The sequence below is a fragment of the Macaca nemestrina genome, chromosome 17, assembly GCF_043159975.1.
Source record: "Macaca nemestrina isolate mMacNem1 chromosome 17, mMacNem.hap1, whole genome shotgun sequence".
Classification (NCBI taxonomy): Eukaryota; Metazoa; Chordata; class Mammalia; order Primates; family Cercopithecidae; genus Macaca; species Macaca nemestrina.
Window position 1 is genome coordinate 38,189,196 of NC_092141.1, and position 18,353 is coordinate 38,207,548.

At 54.4% G+C, this 18,353-nt stretch overlaps 1 protein-coding gene and 1 long non-coding RNA gene across 3 annotated transcripts in view; one reads left to right on the forward strand and one right to left on the reverse strand.

The window, feature by feature from the left end:
• The first annotated feature begins 5,548 nt into the window (after nucleotides 1-5,548).
• LOC139359525 (TBC1 domain family member 3B-like) lies at nucleotides 5,549-17,430 on the forward strand. 2 transcript variants are annotated; one of them, XM_071082646.1, is made up of 14 exons: nucleotides 5,549-7,721; nucleotides 7,884-7,966; nucleotides 9,075-9,297; nucleotides 9,784-9,864; nucleotides 10,314-10,421; nucleotides 10,751-10,860; nucleotides 12,096-12,144; nucleotides 12,668-12,788; nucleotides 13,494-13,588; nucleotides 13,966-14,031; nucleotides 14,502-14,601; nucleotides 14,972-15,124; nucleotides 16,093-16,452; nucleotides 16,638-17,430. In XM_071082646.1, exons 1-14 carry the CDS (start codon nucleotides 7,650-7,652, stop codon nucleotides 16,886-16,888), a joined length of 1,872 nt encoding a protein of 623 aa, XP_070938747.1. In that variant the 5' UTR covers nucleotides 5,549-7,649; the 3' UTR covers nucleotides 16,889-17,430. The 2 variants fall into 2 exon arrangements, with proteins under 2 accessions (XP_070938747.1, XP_070938748.1); XM_071082647.1 differs by having other exon boundaries at nucleotides 9,258-9,297.
• LOC139359526 (uncharacterized) overlaps nucleotides 11,399-18,353 on the reverse strand; it is a 40,324-nt gene continuing 33,369 nt past the window's right edge. Inside the window, exon 3 of the long non-coding RNA XR_011615575.1 lies at nucleotides 11,399-11,849. This is a non-coding gene — a long non-coding RNA (uncharacterized lncRNA). The remainder of the gene's footprint in view (nucleotides 11,850-18,353) is intronic.

The window sequence follows — 18,353 nt, forward strand, 5'->3', positions numbered from 1 at the left end:
TGCCACACCGGAATGTGGGGGCCAGTGATGTCAGGGAGTGCTCGGCAGCAAGTCCCAAGGTCCTCAGGGCGCCCCAGGGCCTTCCTTGGAAATCGTACTGCCGTCAGTGCCCTGGCACCATAGGCCTGTGATGAGAGTGCAGCCTGAGCGATCTACAAACTGCCTTCAGGGTCTCTCTTCCATTGTCCTGGTGAAGAGCACAGCCCTGATCCATGCAGGCCTCCTGACCCACACCCTCGTGTTCTCTCCCAAACACACTTTCTTATCTGTTCAATACGGACAGACTGAGAAAGCTAAAAATTTCCCAAATGTTTAAGTTCTGCTTCCCTTTTGATTATAAGTTCTGTCTCTAAATCATTCCTCTTTTCTTTCATTTTCCTAGAAACATTCAAGAGAATGAAGGTACTCCTTCAATAGTTTGCTTAGATGTTTCTTCTGCCAAATTTCAGGTTCACCGTTCACAAGCTCTGCCTTCCAGAAAACACTAGGAGCACAATGCAACCAAGTTCTTTGTCACTTTATGACAAGCGTCACCTTTCCTCCAGTTTTCAATAACATGTTCTTCATTGCCATCTGAGACTTCATCTGAATGACTTTTCCCTTTCATATTTTTATTTTTTTAAGAGAGTGAGACTCCCTATGTTGGCCAGGTTGGTCTTAAAGCCTCATCCTCAAGCGATCCTCCCATCTTGGCCTCCCAAAGTGCTAAGATTCCAGGCATGAGACACTACGCACGAACCCCTCCATATGCTACTGACATTCTGTCCAGCTCTCCTCTTCTGAGCCCTGGCCAGAGTCACCCTTAACCAAGAGTCACAGGGAGAAGATGACCACCCACATGCCAAGAGACAGGCCTGGAACAGAGCCTTCCTGCACAGCCTCTGAGGGACCCATCCTGCTTGATCTCGGACTCATGGCCTCCAGGACTGTGAGACAATAAGATTCTGTTGTTGAGAGTGCCCGGTCTGTGGTCCTGTAAAACAGCCCTAGGAAACTAACACAGCCTGTTAGCCCACAGATGGTGAAGGGATGGAATGTGCAACGGAGCTCCAGGCTGACTGTCTACAGCTTCCAAAGTGCACTATGGGACTCTCAGGTGGGTGTAGGTATGCAAGATAATTTTGGGTGGTGCAGGATGAATAATTTCAATTGACATCAAAATGTGTGTATCTTGCTGGGTAAATCAGGGGTCCTGACCTGTTAGGAACCAGGCTACACAGCAGGAGGTGAGCAGCTAGCCAGTGATCAAAGCTTCATCTGTAGAAACAGCTGCTTCCCATCCCTCGCATTACCCCATGAGCTCTGCCTCGTGTGAGATAATCAGTGCCGTCATATTCTCATAGGAGCATGAACCCTACTGTGAACTGCTCATGCCAGGGATCTAGACTGTGTGGTCCTTATGAGAACCTAATGCCTGATGATCTGTGATCGTCTCCCATCACCCCCAGATGGGACCATGTAGTTAAAGGAAAACAAGCTTGGGGCTCCCGCTGATTCTATATTATGGTGAGTCGTGTAATTATTTCATTATATATTACAGTGAAATAATAATAGAAATAAAGCACACAATAAATGTAATGGGCTTGAATCACCTCCGCATTATCCCTTCCCCTTCTCCCAGGTCCGTGGAAGAGTTGTCTTCAAGATAACTGGTCTCTGGTGCCAAAAAGTTTCGGGACCAATGATTTAAATGTTTGCAAGAATAGTTAAGCAACTTAAGCTTTACATGCTACAAAAAATACAGGTTTAAATACTAATAAAAATAGGTGCAAATGAAAACATTCTTTCTGTGGTCCAGGGAATCTTAACCATTCTATCAGAAAGACTTGCTGCTTGGAGCTGTAGCTGTCCTCCCACATCCTGTCCACTGTAAAGCCCTGCAACACACACACACGTGCCCCCCACACACACATGCACACAGATGCACATACATAAATACATTCAAATGTACATACCTGCAAACACACACGCACACACACACAGATGTACATACATAAGTACATGCACATGTACATACCTGCACACACACACACACACAGGCACACACATGCACGCACACACACAGATGCACATACATAAGTATATTCACATGTACATACCTGCACACACACACACAAACATACATACATACACATGCGTATACCTGTATGCACACGCACGCACATACACACACAGACACACACACACACAGACACACACGCACGCTGTGCTTCATGCCCTCACTAGGGTGGCCAGGGAGGGAATGCGTGTTTTTAGGAGAAATGAAGACAACTCAGACCCCTCACTCTCCTGGTGATTGCACAAGTGCCTTCTCTGCAGACCATGCTTCAGTGTCTTTCTTGGTTCTCCCTCTTACTGAAAGACAGAAGCAGAGGCCCGGCACATACTCGGCTGCTTAGGGCTCAAGCCAAGTTCTCAAGCTTCCTGGGGAGCCTCATGAGATGAAGGCACTGCACAGCCTCCCTAAAAGAGGTGTCGGCTTTTCCTGGATCCTTGAGCCCAGGAAGGCGATAGGTGAGACATAGCAGTTCATCAGAAGACACAAGCAAACTCCAGTGAGAAAGGGCAAGGGTCAAAGATTTGACTCTCCCGGAGAAGGGGTTCTCGGGCTATAAGCAGCAGGCAGAAGACTTCATTGCATGCGCAGTGAGGTGACGGCGAGCTCCAGTTTTCACTGGGAACTGAGATCAACAGTGACCTGATCCCCTACTCATGCTCGTCTCTCCCTGTCTCTCTCTTTGCCTTTTGTGTCTCTCTCCCTATCTCTCTTGTTCCTTTTCCTCTCAACCTCCTCTGTCTCTCTCCCTATCTCTCTTCCTCTCTCTCTCTCACTCCCTTCTTCCCATCTCTCTTTCTCTCTCCTTCTTTTCCACTTCTCTCTCCCTCCTCATCTCTCTGCCTGCCACTGTTCGGGCTCCTGGGGCCCCACGTGGATGGGCGGACACAGGACTCCTAGGCTACCCGTCACAGCGCAAGCACAGGGCTGCAGGCCCTTGGTCCCCCACCTCCCAGCATCCTCAAAAAGAGGGGTGTGGGGTGTGCCCGTGCTCTCCTGGGTGGGTGCCCCACACTCCAGGAAGCAGAAACTGCAAATGACAGCTGGCTTGAGTGGCGCACCCATGGGACTGCCAGCTTCCATCGTGCCATCTGCTGAGGCCAAAGCAGAGGACAGCAGCCCAGGCCAGTCTCTGCAGCAGGGTGGGGGTAGGGGTGGGCTTGGGGTTGGGGGTGGGGATGGGAACCGCCAATGCAAACTGGCCCCTGGCTGGTTTCCTACCCTTCACCCTACCATGCAAGGCCTGTCCCACCCCTACCCGTGTCTCCCACCACCTCCACCCCTAGGCTGCCCCAGACCCAGGCTCCAGAGGTCTCCCAGGATCCAGGAACTAAGGGCAACCACTGGGTTCCACAGCCTCTAGTCCATGAGTCAGCCACCCCTCTGTGTGCTGACAAACCTTGGCTCTCATGCCCCACCCCAAGCCAGGACACACCCCCATCCTCCACCAGCATTATTCCCGCCTCCTGATTTTAGCCCTCACAACCCTGCTTCCTAGTAACCTTGCCCCCTCCCAGCCGGGTCCAGGCAAGCCCAAAGGCCAGCACCCTCGCCCCACCCTTCCTGGGGGCCACTCTACTATCTGCTTGGCCAGATGTCTTCACCTGGCTTTACCAAGCTACAGCAAATAGCAGGGATGAGCCCCCGGCCTCTGCCAGGAAGATTTGCCAAAATACTCTCTATTTAGAAGCAGGAAGAGTGATGGGGCCTACGAAAGACCCCAGCATTGTCACCCAAGCAGCAAGAAGGGCAAGGAGCCCAGTTTTCTGCCCTTACCCTGGGAGGACGTGGCCAGGGCTCCACAAGGTCCTGGAGAGGGGTGGGCAGGAGAGCAGATCCAACTTCCTCTTGAGGAAGCAGCCACCACCCCCAGGAAGCAGCAGATGGGGGTGCACAGGCAGAGCCCCCAGGGCTGTAGAGCAGGGCCAGCAGATCTGTACTCAGCCTCAGCCCTGGGGAGCTGCAAGACAGGCTGAGACCCGGATAGGTTTGGCTCTGTGTCCCCACCCAAAACTCATCTGGAATTGTAATCCTCCTGTGTCAAGGGAGGAACCTGGTGGGAGGGGATTGGATCTGGGGAAAGTTTCCCCCGTGCTGCTCCCCTGAGAGTGAGGCAGTTCTCAGGAGAGCTGATGGTTTCAAACTGTGGCACATCCTCGTTCTCCACTCACTCCCTCCTGCCGCCTTGTGAAGAAGGTGCCTGTTTCCCCTTTACCTTCTGCCATGATTGTAAGTTCCCTGAAGTGCAGGTCAATTAAACCTCTTTCCTTTATAAATTACCCAGTCTCGAGTATTTACAGCAGTGTGAAAACAAACTAGTACCCCTTCCCTGAGGTGCCTTCTCCTTAGGCATCCAGCTGCCCCATGCTCCTGTTCTACCCCCTGGTCTTTCTTTTGCCCTCATGAGGCCCAGGTGATCCACATGGCCAGCCCCAGCCCCATCCCACTGCAGCCCGTGTGGCTGCTGGAGAGGCCGCGCTCCTTTCCTCACCCCGAGGGGCCCTGATATGCTCTTTGGATCCTGGAGGAAACTGACCCCCTATTCTCACACTGGTGCAACTTCTTCCAAGACCTCAAAGCTGGACAACGTGAGTCAGTCTTTTTGAATGTCTCCACTTGCTAGGGCTGTCACTGGGACAGTCCTAGAGGGTAGTGCCACTGGATAAATGGATGAACAGATGGACAGTAGTGCAAGGACGATGTCCCTGTCTGTACTGACCTGGGTCCTTCCTCCAATAAGAAGCCTTCCTGAGTGAGTTTATACAGTCATCCCTTGGTATCCAGGGAGGATTAGTTCTAGGGTCCCGGGGATGCCAAAATCCATGGATGCTCAAATCTCTGATATAACATGGCCTAGTATTTACATATAAGCTATGCATATCCTCCCATAGACATTAGACCATTACTAGATTATTTATGATCTGTAACATAATGCAGATGCCACATAAACGGTTGTGATACTGTATTCTTTAGGGAATGATGACAAGAACAAAGTCTGCACATGTTTAGTAGAGACATAACCATGCAATTTATTTTCTGAATATTTTCCGTTTGCTGTTGCTGAATCCACAGATGCAGAGCTCCCGGTTATAACGGCCAAGTGTGCTTTGAGAGTAGGGTGGGTGAGGTTGCTAATGAGTACAGGGGAGCAGGTGTCGATCAGAGGTCCCTGCATTGGGGCATCTGGACTCCCTATCTCGGGACTTGAGACTCCGTTTGAATGGCACAGGCAGACTCAGCCCAGGTCAAAGTCCACCCCTTGAAGCTTCATTTTATCCCAAGCTCTTTCTGGACCCTGGAATTTGGCATCCCCTAGGCCCTGGCAGGAAGGACAGATGAACCAGATTTGAGATAACATGTCTAGAATACAGTGAGGCCCTACTGTGTTCCCAGCACTTTCCCCACAGGATCCTCTAGCTAGGGTCATGGAGAGAAATACTCAGTTAAAATATCAGAAACTTAAAAAGAGATACCATTAGAGACACGCAAAAGACCATTAGGTAATAGTATTAGCATTTGTATTCTGAGATTCAACAGTAGTGGTCACTTCCCTCCACCCTTATGTGTATCCCAGACCACCCTGGGCGAGGAGGGCTGAGGTTAGGCAACACCCGTGGATGCTCTGATACTGGTCCTGGACCTCGGGGGTGACAGTGATGAGGAACTGGGTGCACACATGAGTGGGGCAGCCAGGCCTGGCCAGAGAAGGCACACACACGTGCACAGATGTGTTTACCCATGTACAGGTGTGCACGCATGCACACAAACACATTACAGGCAGGCATGTGGCCGCCTCAGGCAGCGGAGGACCCCGTCTCTGGGCCCTGCTGACCCGGGCAAGGCCCCACTGTGATGCGTGCCATGACCTCAGAGTGTCACTGGTGCTTAGCACCAATCCGCTTTCAGGCCTGCCTCTGTGTTCTACAGCAGTTACACGTGCACAGTGGTATCAGCTACACACGCACAGTGGTATCAGCTACACACGCACAGTGGTATCAGCTACACACGCACAGTGGTATCAGCTACACACGCACAGTGGTATCAGCTACACACGCACAGTGGTATCAGCTACACATGCACAGTGGTATCGGGAAACAGTTTTGTGGACTCAAAGGCTTTCTACCTGAGAGGCATAACGCAGGTCAGCTGATTCATCAGAATCAGGTGAGTGTGACCTGCTGTCTTCCCTCCAGGCTGACTTGGGGACAGTGGCTATGCTGTGGGTGGTGCTGGCCTCTGGGCAGCTACCGAGGAGGGTCATCCTTGAGCACTCACCGGGTGCCCGTTCTACACTGCCAGTGTAGACGATTGGCTCTTTCGTCCTCATGGTGGCTTCATAGAGTGAGTGCCATTCCCTAGTGTACCCATTCGACAGGTGAGACGTCTGGGGTCAGAGAGGCGGTAACCGGCCTGGGAATCCAGACATGAACCTGGGTTTTGCTCTCACCCTTGCTGTGTACTGTGCTGGAATTCAGGCCTGAACCCTGTGACCTCCCTGCCTTAGATCCCAAGTCTTCCCAGTTTTCCCATCCCGATGGGGCAGAGCCTGGTCCTGGCAGAGTCACTGGGATGGATCCACTGTAGGTGTGGTAGATAGGAGGGTCCTCAGAACACCTCTGTGCTCTAAGTTGGGTCCTGATGGTGGCTGTAGGCCCCACTGAACACACAAAGTCCCTTGTCCGCGGGAGCCTTCTGCCCTAGGGCAGCTGTGGAAAATGAAGGAGCCCTGGAGGGCTGGCTGGGGGGAGACCATCTTCCCTTCTGTTCAAAGGGGTCCAGGCACTGGCGTTCTCTCCAAGTATTTCTTGCTCTGTCTGGTCCTCTGGAGGCCTCACCCTTCTTTTGTCCCGAGTGTTCCCAGGAGGAACGTTCCATCTAGGTGTTCTCCAGGATCAAGGACCCATGGTCCTTCCTCAGTAACCCAGGAAAATGAAGCCCCCTCCTGTAGGGACAGCTCAGAATGGTGGAGTCCACGGTCCCTCCCCAAGTGAGGGTTTCCACTAGCACAATAGATCATTTTCATACCCCAAACCGAACACCCTCCTGCTCAACTGGCATTATTCCTAAAGTGGCTTCTCTGTTCAGACTGAAGGGCCACGGGAGCCAAAGTGATGAGCGGAGAAGAACAGAGCAGTCAGGAGAGATCTTGATTCCTGTAGAAAACTGGGCATCTCTGTGGTCCCTGAGCATCTCAGGAGGCCGATTGTACAGAGACCTCTGATCGCTGACCCCAGTCTGCCTCCACATCCCTGGAATAGCCCACCATCGGCCCTTCACCCTTGGCAGGTGGACACCATTCAACCTGCTGGGGCAGGTGTGTCCCCATTTCATGGCAATTGGGGACAACTGGACTCTCTGTCCAGGTCGCACTGTCCTCAAGTCCTTGGGATGATGCCCACCCCTGCTTGGGGCTTGAGACTCCAGAGACTCATGCAGGTGTGGGCCACTGAGTCTGGCCCCTTTTTACCTGGGGACGGTGGTGGAATGGGGGTTACGCAGCCAGCCAGCATCTGGGAGCCCGGTGGGAGCGGTTCAGGTTTTCTCTGAAGCTCTCGGGTACAATGTAACGTTTAGATGATTTTTGGCTCACAGGATGGAAATCGCAGAGGATGCAGACAGTTTGCGGACACAGGAACGAGATAACATCATTATGAACTATGAGAAGGTACAGGTCGGTCTGCTCCTTGGAGGGAGGCCTCTTCCAGTGCACCCTGGTCAAAGGGTCCTGGGCTCCCTAGGAGCACAGGGTGGGCACGGGTGGCCACTACCTCCAGGCCCTTGCACTCTTTATCTTGGACCCCTCACCAAGCCTCCCTCTGGGTTACAGGGATACCGAGCTGGGCTGCCCGAGGACATGGGGCCTGAGCCTGTTGGAATCTACAGCAGCACTGATCGCTTCGGGATTCTGCAGTGAGTCCTCTGTGCTCCCCTCACCCCTGAAGCACCTTTCTCAGCTCAGGGATGGGTTTGCTTTCAGAAAGGCCTTTCTGAGGCAGGACTGTCTCACCACGTCAGGTCAACCTCCTTTCCAGGGTCAGAACTCCTCCCTGACTCCCCTGCAGGTCCAGCCCGAGGTTGCTGTTAGGCCAGAGGTGCGGGGCCCATCTAGGGAGCGGGTGGGAATGGAGACTGGGTTAGGTCAGGCCCCTGGACTCTCAGCAGTTCTGTTCACAAGTTAGCACAAGAGGAGCGGGGCAGCCTGAGGGTCTGGCCATGTCTACTTGGAGACAACCCCAGTGAGATCCATGTGTTGTGGCCACAGGGTGAGGGGACGCCTGGCCTAGCCTCAGGGCTGTTGTCCAGCAGGTCTCTGAGGGCCCACCTGCCCCTGTCCTCCCTCATTTCCCTAGAGCTACAGCCCTCACTGTCCCCATCGGGAAGATGGAAAGGCATGGAGACAGTGGGGGCTTTGGCCCTAGGGGAATGGGGGAGAAGACGGGCAGGGCCCCGTTCTGGGCATCTCATGTTAAGGCCAGGGAGGCAGCAGGGCTTGTGGCTACAGACCCTGGGTCTGGTGCTGGGAAGGGAGCTGGGGCCAGGTAAGAGGAGCCCAGCCAGGAGTCCATCCCTTAGGGATCATAGGATGGAGACACAGAGGATCCCGGGGGAGGTAGGGTGGGAGGGAGCTGATGAGCGGTGCCACTTCTGAAACGCAGGGTGTGTGGGTCAGGTGCAGGGAGAGGCAGGTGGATGCTGGGAGGTCAGAACTTGCAAGGGCCTTGGGGCTGTCAAGTGGGATGGGCCCCTGGTGCACCAGGAGTACACCGGGCAGCTCTCAGGGCAGGCTCCCTTGACCCTGGTGGGGTGATGCAGTCACTCCCTGAGGGACTCCTGTGAGGGCCCAGTCGCCCACCCTGGGCGGCCCCCATCCCATCTCAGGCCTGACCTTTCTCAGCTCCAGCAGAAAGCACCACCTCCAGTCCAGGACAGGCAGCCCCATTGTGCAGCCTGACCGCCCCCCACGCCAGGGGCCCCAGTAACCCCACCCAGACTGGCCCCGCACTCCTTCTTCTCCCAGCTCCTGCCCCTCCTGGGAGTCAGGCCCACAGGAAGTCCCTTGTCCTCCCTTCCCTGTGTCTTCTCCTGGGCTGAGCCCTGAGCTGGATAGGGACAGAGCCTGTCCTTTCTGGGGGTTGACTCCCAGTCTGGGGCAGCTCCAGGCCCTGTGCAGGTCCTCAGTTCTGCCTGGCTTGCCTTACAGTGAGACAGAGCTGCCTCCTGCCACTGCTCGGGAGGTGAAGGTAAGAACCTGATGCATGGAGGGGCTGGTTCAGGGGCGTGGGGACTGGGCGAGTGGTCGGTGAGGCAGAGGAGGCAGCTGGCCCGGGTGGTGGCCGGTGAGGGCAACATGCTCTCACTGGGAGGGGCAGCAGTCCCTGCTGGATCTGACCCCAAGTTGCGGTAACTTGGGCAGTTTGATAACATTCCAAAATGAGAACCACAGTTGTGGCCTGGGGGTGGCCAGGACCCCACCCAGAGGCTGAGACCTGACCTAAGACTGGTGTGTCTGTGGCCTGAGGATGGCACGTCCCGGGGTCCCAAATCCAGCCCACTGGCGCTCATTTGCACAAAGGCTCTCAGCCCTTAGGGTCTGCCCTTCCCTGGTTCCCTCCAGCTGGGTCCACCAGGGCTCCAGAGCCCAAGACCCAGCATTCATGGGCAGCTCTGGGAAGCCTGGCAGCTCCCCTAACGCCAACATTTCTCATTTGACATTTCTCATTTGACAGCAAATGCGGCGGGAGATAACACGAAAGAGCAAGTGGATGGAAATGCTGGGACAATGGGAGACATATAAGAACAGTAAAAAGGTAATTGGAGGGAGAGGCCCCCGGAACCACTCTCTGCAGAGACAGGGGACAGGCACCCATGGCTGTGGCCTGGCGCCATCAGTCTCTCAGAGGGCGGGTGGCACACTGTCCTCACCCAGAGGACTGCAGGCCTGGTCGGTAGTTTGCCTGCCTATTTGTGCAAGCATCACCTTGCTGGGAAGGAATCTGAATCTAGGGCTGGGACCACCTGGAGCTCAAGGCTAGGGATGCCCTGGTGACCCAAAGGCAGGAGAATGTTCAGATCAGAGTCCCGACTCTGAGTGTCCATGCACTTTTTCAATCCTGGGAAGGGAGACCCTGTTCCAGCTTTATGTCACCTCTAATGAGGAATCATGGCGTCAAAACCAACCATTTCCAGAATCCTCGGGCTCTGGTCCTCACTGGGGTCGCCCCGTGGCCTGTGACACGAGGTTGTTTTGTGCCCACAGCTGATAGATCGAGTATATAAGGGCATTCCCATGAACATCCGGGGCCAAGTGTGGTCAGTCCTGCTGAACATACAGGAAGTCAAGTCGAAAAACCCCAGAACATACAAGGTACGCTCAGGCAGAGCACAACAAACAGGACAGGCCATGTCAGGAGCCCAGGTCTCCAGCTGGAGGGAGCATCAAGCCCAGGCTGGGGGGTGAGTGGGATGGTCAGATGCACATCCTGGGCACGGACGGTGACATAGTCACCACAGACAAACTCGGCTCCGGTGACCCTCCCCGGCTTTAGTAACAAGCCAAAAAGTAGCTTTGTGCACAAGGAAACCTTTCTGCTTTCCTTCCTTCCCGGAGTGCTGACTGTGGGCCGACTGCCATTTGGGGCAGGGAGTCTTCCATCTGTTCTGAGGCTGCTTCCTCCTGTTGGCCCTGCCCTACAGGTCATGAAGGAGAAGGGCAAGAGGTCATCTGAACACATCCACCAGATCGACCTGGACGTGAGGGGGACACTAAGGACTCACATCTTCTTCAGGGATCGATACGGAGCCAAGTAAGCCTATGGGAGCCACAGGATCACAGCAGACATGGATTGAATGAAAGGGATGGGGCGTTCCCCAGAGCAGAAGCCAGGGTCACCTAGGAGGGAAGACAGAGCTGCCAAGAGGTCTCCTGGCCCAGGGAGCAGCTGGCCCCATGAAACAAGCACCTCCCTGGTTCCAAGCCCTGGGCCAGACTGGAACACGTGGGGCCAGAACCCAGGAGGATCCTGAGGAGACAGAAGGCAGCAAACAAAATCATGCACAATGGTGAAAGGTGCTCTCCCTGACCCACGGGGACCCACGGTAGGACTCACGGGAGGGGGGCAGGACAGAGGACCCTAGAGCCTCCCGAGGTAACACTGACATCACCAAATGCTGGGGCAATAAGGGGTCCTGGAAACTGTCATCCTTTTCTGCTGGGAACGTGACATGGCACAGCCACTTTGGCAGCCAGTTGGGCAGTGACTCACAAAGCTCAATGGACTTCAACCATGTGTCCCCAAAGTGTCTCAGATATTGAACCCACTGATTTGAAAACTGACATCCACATAAGATGTTCACTACTTAATTCATCATCACTCATACACGGAGACGTCGGGGATGGCCTTCAACACGAGAATGGGGAGAGCAAGGCTGGTCCTCCCTCCAAACGGAAGACCCAGTGAGAAAAGGGAACGAGCCAGTGATGGCCGGATGAACGTGGGTGGATCCTAGATGCATTTTGCTGAGGGAAAGGAGCCAGACACAATAAACTACCACGTAGGATTCCCATTCCTGGGTCATTCTGGAAAAGGCCAAACCATGGGGACTGAGAAGCAGTCTGGGTGGCTAGGTGCTGACAGATCGGGGAGAGGCCGGGTGCATAGGGGCCACCCTGGAGACTTGGAAGATGAAGGAGTCACTTTAGGAGGGGCTGAAGTGGTGGCCGGGAAACTCTGCCCATTGGTTTAGAACCGTGGAGGAACTGTACATCCAAAGACTGAACTGGCGTGTGTGCAAACTGAAAAAAAATAAAGAAAATCATTCAGAGTGAAAAGGATCAGGCAAGTCACTGTACAACTGGGCTATCTGCATGTCACAGATGTGGATTTTCCTGAAACATTTCCTCAAAGGACCTGAAGAGCTCACTGCTTATCTGATGAATCATCTGAACCTGAAATGGGGTTTGTTGTTAGGCTTTGTGGACAAAGTGAAACCAACGGCATCTGTACAAAACAAACAAAAGCCTCCTTTCTCTGTTTCCTAGGCAGCGGGAACTATTCCACATCCTCCTGGCATATTCGGAGTATAACCCGGTGAGTATTCCCGGCAGTGACGTTCCCGGGCAATATTTCCCTGTTCACAGGAGTGGGTATCTGGTGGGGGTGCTGTCGTTTCTTTTAAAGTTAGTATTTGTGACCACCAGGATATAGGATGTAGGACTCCAGCTCACTGCTGGCATAAACCTCCAAGCAAGGGGGTGGTCTCAAGGGGTCAAGCTGAGACACAAAGGAGTCGGGGCCTGGACTCCTGGTGTCACCTGGGTCTGACCACCACTTCTCAGAACCAGAAATGACGCCCTCCTCCTGGGGCTGCCCCAAACCCCAGGAGCTTGGCAGAGTCACACGCAGGACGGTGCATCAGGAGACATTTTGGACAAAGTGCTGAAGTGCCTGATGGACTTGGCTCTTGTCATGAAATGAATTTGCACCCTGAGGAAGCCTCTTCTTCAGAGGAAGCCTCCCCAGTCACCTCTGCCCTCTCCAATGACATGAGTCCTCCCAGGTGACCTCAGTCCTCCCAGGTGATGTCCTTTCACGGTGACTCTGGCTCTTGCAGGAGGTGGGCTACTGCAGGGACCTGAGCCCCATCGCGGCCTTGTTCCTCCTGTATCTGCCTGAGGAGGATGCATTCTGGGCACTGGTGCAGCTGCTGGCCAGTGAGAGGCACTCCCTGCAGGGTAGGTGGACAGCTGCCCCCAAGACTTCATGCAGTGAGTCCCGGGGGCAGCCACCCTGGCCAGATGATCTCAGCTTTCAGCCAAGGCACCTTCCTTGTGTTGCCAGCTTGTTGGGAGCCTTTAGGATGTCTCTGCTGAGGGTCCCACGGGAATTCGCGGCTGACCCCCAAACCCCAAGTCAGACGCCTTTCATCCCCATCAGCGGAGGGCATCTCATCCTCCCTGTGGCCACCCTCTGTGTCCTGCTGCCACGCCCTCCGGCTCTCTGTGCAGCTGTCTCCTCTCTGAGAGTCCTTCTGCCCTCCAGCTACCCGGGCTCCAGTTGCCCTTGGTGCCCACAAATGGGCCGACCAAGCCCAAGTGGCAGCATCTCCCCATCCCGTGTCCCCGGGCCCGACCTCACTCTCAGGAGATGACCAGGAAGCCCAGCACCCACCCTGTTCCGGCCACCTTTTTGTGGCCTCAAAGTCAGGCTTGCCCTTTTTGCACCCTGGTCCAGGAGGCGTCCAGGGGAACCTCCAGCCAGGCTCCAGGGGATGTTCCTGCCCCACCTCCCCAGGGCAAAGGCTGCATGGTGAGGTCATCAGATGGGAGGGTGGGAGGCCTTGCGGTTTGGGGGCCTCTGCAGCTGCCCAGCTCTTCCAGCTGATGGCTCCACATCTTGGGGGAAGGCTCTGATTTCATGACGGGCTGGGGGCTTCTCAGGGTTCCACAGTTCAAATGGCGGGACAGTCCAGGGACTCCAAGACCATCAGGAGCATGTGGTCCCCACGTCACAACCCAAGACCATGTGGCATCTGGTGAGTTTATGGTCCCCTCCGCTCTTCCCCAGAGGCCCTGCCACTCGTGGGGCTGGAGGAACGGGGCCTGGAGCCCCTGGTGGGGCTGGTGATTGGCTGAGTCCAGCCAGGGCCTGACCCGGGACGTCGGGTTCTCCATGGGCTGGGAGTTGGATTCCTTTCCTGCCCTGGAGGAGACAGAGGCACAGGGATGGGGGCCCAGCTCCCGCAGAGCAGGGCAAAGGGCAGTGTGTCCACCGGGAGTGTGGGAAGGGGCCGGTGTTGTGGGGAGCCCAGAACAGTGTTCTGCACTAGGGGAAGGGTCTTCAGAGGCCCTGGAAGAGGGAGGTTTTTAGGGCAGCCCAGGGGGCCCTGAGCACCTCTGTTCCTCCCATCAGGACAAGGAAGGTCTTTGCGCGCAGGGTTCCTCGTTAGGCTGGCTTCTCCAGATGTTGAATGACGGGGTAAGAAGGCACAGGGAGACCCTGGCTCAGGGACCCTCCTTGCCCTGCAGTGCCCTGCTTCCCCAGCCCGGGGGTCTGGCTCACCCACAGCCCACAGGAGGCTCCGCCCACAAGGAGGTCCCCACAGGAAACCCAAACAAAACCCTCTGCCCAAGAGGGGTCATCCCAGGGCAAAGGCTGGGGCTCAGGCCCAGTCTCATGGGCAGACAGGGCAAGGACCCGACTTGAGAGGGCTCAGGGAAGCCTCATGCCCTGGGCAAGCCCCTCTCTCCAGGAGCCACATCCCCCCTCAAATGAGTGTCCCCCATGAGGAGCTGCAAGACCTTGTCTGACCCAGCGCCCTGGAGGGCTCAGGCGACCCTCATGGCGAAGGTCACTGACTCTGGGGACTGAAGCCCCAATGGACCCAGCTCGAGCTACCAGCCCCAGCCTGGAAGGGCCAGGTTTTCCCACACCTGCTGTCCCCACAGATCTCTCTTGGGATCATCCTGCGCCTGTGGGATGTGTATTTACTGGAAGGAGAACGAGTGTTGATGCCGATGACAAGCATTGCCTTTAAAGTTCAGAGGAGTAAGTCTACATGTGCCCAGTGGGGCCTGGGAAGCCCTGGGGTCAGACCCAGACTATCCGGAGGCCAGCTTCCTCACACTGTCCTCATGATCCTCTGTTCTGGTCTGGAGGGAGGTCTGGCCAGGTGGGCTGGGCAGGGGACTGAGACACCGAGCCCATCCCCCACATGACCCAGATGAAAGTCAGGAGTGTCGTGAGCACTTCCTTGCCCAGGTGGCCCTCCAGCCACAGGCTCTTGTGCACATCTGGGCCCCTGGGGTGGCCACAAAAGGATCCAGCACTGCCCAGTGGGAGACTGAAGTGGCCACGAGGTCTCAGCTGTGCCCCCTCCCAGGGAACTCTCCTGGCCTGATTTCCACCCTGTCCTTAGAGCGCCTCATGAAGACATCCAGGTCTGGCCTGTGGGCACGTTTTCGGAACCAGTTCTTCCATACTTCAGAGTTGGATGATGACGCTGTGCTCAAGCATCTTAGGACCTCTACGAAGAAACTAACGAGGAAGCAAGGAGACCTGCCACCCCCAGGTGGGCTCCAGTGCCATGTCCCCTCCCATGTCACCCTCTGGGGCAGTCAATAGTGGGGGAGTGCCCGAGACCCGCAACCCTACTACCTGGGCCTTCCTCTTCACCTTTTTTTCTCCTCTTCCTCCTGGACTCTAAGTACAGGAGGCCACCAGTCCTCAGGGCAGGCGCTCAGTGCGTGTGTACTGGATGTGTTGTGCATGCAGGAGGAGAATGTGGGCATGACCGTCCAACAAGCCCCCTCTTACTATCCGCAGTGTCTCTGTCTCCCCTTTATAGGACCCTCTAGGGCACTAGATGAGCCAGACCCATTTGTGGGAAACCCCGCCCCTCCATGCAAGCAGCCACAGCCTCAGAGAGCAGCAGAGGCCCCTCACTGCTGCACGCTCCTCCAAGGTTGCCAGGACAACCAGCCTTGAGCCAGGGAGACAAGGGAATCGGGTGTCCCTGACCCCAGAGCATTCAGGGAGAGGGCACAGGCAGGACCCCGGGCCCAGAGCCAAGTTTTCAGCCAGATGTGGGAACGGTCAGTCCTGGCATGGACTGGACAGCCCAGGAGGGCAGAGGATGACCCATGTCAAGGCCCAATCACCCACTGCGTAGACGGTTCCCCATGAGAGGTTGCAAGGGGCTGGGTGACATCCAAGTCCCCTCCCACCTGAGTTCTCACTAGGGGTTGTATCCCTGGCCCAATAGCCCTGGGACGAGGGTGTGTGGTAGGAAGCCCCCAGCCAGTCTGAACCCTGGGGGCAGTGCCAGGAGACACCTGTCATGCCCTGACAGCTTCCCCACGCCTGTTGGCACACACCCCTCCCTCTGGGATCAGCAGACTACAGGCGTGTCCTCAGTGTCAGACCACGGGGGCCCCACAGAGACCCCGAGGACTCCACAGACCCAGGCAGGTGGGGCCCAGCCAGGAAAGGCCTGCATGGGCTCATTAGAGACGCTGACCACGTCTGTTTTCCTTTCAGCCAAACCCGAGCAAGTGTCCTCAACACCCACGCCTGTGCCGGCTTCACATGGCAGGATGACCCTCTGCAATGGGGACAGGCAGGCCCCTCCAGGCCCACCAGCCCGGTTCCAGCGGCCCATTTGGCTAGTTTCCCCACCATGGGCACCTCATTCTTCCACATCCTGTCCTGGTGGGGCTGTCCGGGAAGACACCTACCGTGTGGGCACTCAGGGTGTGCCCAGCCCAGCCCCGGCTCAGGAAAGACCTCAGGGTTCCTGGAGATTCCTGGAGTGGAACTCGATGCCCCGGCTCCAGACGGACCTGGATGTAGGGGGCCCTTGGTTCCCCCATTATGATTTCGAACAGAGCTGCTTGGTCCATATCCCTTCTGAATGTGTCCTGGACAGCCCCGGGACTGTGGGACAGGGCTAGCCTGGGAAGCCCATGTGGACCCTGACACCAAGCCTTGCCAAGGCCATCAGGACTGAGGGAGATCGGGAGACATCCCACTGCAACAGAGCACCCCATCTGCGGACAAGAGACTTGCACCCAATTTTTACAATGGCACCGTATCCCAGGAAGACCAGCTGGCCACCTGCTGGCAGGCAGAACACCCTGCGGAGGGGGTGAGATTGGCTTTCACTGCACTGAGCCACAATGTGGACATGGACTTCCAGCCCTGCACTGCACCCAGCACTGATTCCAACCAGGACACCTCCTTAACAGCTATGCACGAGCAGCAGTGCGCTCCCACCTCAGGGCCTTGCCTCTGCCACCTCTACTTGGAAAGTTCTCAGTTCCCTCCAGGCTTCTAGAAGCATCTGGGCCAGGGCTCATGGCTGGATAATTTCCCGAGGCTTAACAACCCAAGCCAGCTTTGCCTCTTCGCTTTATTTTTTGTTAAACTTATGAAAATTGATTAAGAAAGTGTGCAGCTTGAAAGACCTTCACAGATGGAACACACCAGCCCCCAGATCACAAAGCCAACCATGCCCAGCCCCTCCCAGCACCCCCAGCCGTGTGACCAGCTTTCTGAATTCTGACGACACCGTGTGCCTGCCTTTGTATTTTCAACTCATAGATGGTAACCCTCTTCCTGGTTTAAAATAAATGTTTTCTGTTGAAATTATTTTAGAGATACAGAAATATTGAAAAGGCACTACAGTGTCCTCCTATACCTTCCATCCAGCTGCCCCTAATTATGACGTTTTGCAGTACCATGGCACATAAGAAATTTAGGCCGGGTGTGGTGACTGACACGTGTAATCTCAGCAATTTGAGAGGTCAAGGCGGGAGGTTCAGGTTCACTTGAGTCTGGAAGTCTGAGACCAGCTTGGGAAACACAGGTGAACCCTGTCCCTAGAGAAAAGTCAAAGAAATTAGCCAGGCCTGGTGGCGTGTGTCTATGGTCCCACCTAGTGAGGACCTTGAGGCAGGAGGACTGCTGGAGCCCATGACTTCCAGGAAGCAGTAAGCCATGATTGCACCACTGAAGAATAGAAAGGTAAATATTTGAAGTGTTACTTTATGCCACTAGGGAAAGCAAGAAGACTGTTATACCATCAGTATTAAGGTATACAGTTTTCTAAAAATTTATCTCCACAGTTCAATAAGAAAAAATTCCTGCACATTATATTTGATAGAGCAAATAAAGAAAAAAATAAAAACATGAAAGGAAATGTCAGTATTAGACTCATGCACTTTTCAAAGCATTACTAAAAAGCATCTCACATTTCTGTTTAAAAACACTTGTACCATTGCATAATTAAGTACGAAGATGAGAGTTATTTGAGGTGTTTAAAAGTTGGTGGTGCCACATCTAACTGGTGTAACCTAGATAAAAATCACTATAAAAAAGTTCAAATTCCATGCAAATGTAAAGATTATACAATCTTATTAAATTGTTAGACATTTTTTCCCAACTACCAAATGGGATAACATCATGTCGATAATTAGCAATAAGAAAATTCTATCTGCACAATCTTCAAAGTCCATTTTTAAAATTTTATACACATCATCTCTCATTTAGAAAATGAATATTTCAATATGCTTATTACACCTACGAAGAAAAATGTTCAATTTTATAATCTCAAAATTTTTGCTAGTCATTAAAATAAATCAAAGCATTCAGCATCAAAGGATATACAGATACACACTCTTAAGTAATTCATATACCAGGGCCAGAGTGTTAGAGACCTAATCTGCTCATTTCGTAAGACAGGGGACCCTTGTAGTATTTATTTTAAAAAGAAATAGCCCCATTCAACAAGGGAAAGATCA

Coding starts and splice junctions, on each gene's coding strand:
- LOC139359525 (XM_071082646.1), top strand. CDS start 7,650: ATGGAAATCGCAGAGGATGCAGACAGTTTGCGGACACAGGAACGAGAT. Junction 7,967..9,074: donor GATCGCTTCGGGATTCTGCA/GTGAGTCCTCTG, acceptor TTCTTCTCCCAG/CTCCTGCCCCTCCTGGGAGT. Junction 10,861..12,095: donor AGGGATCGATACGGAGCCAA/GTAAGCCTATGG, acceptor TCTGTTTCCTAG/GCAGCGGGAACTATTCCACA.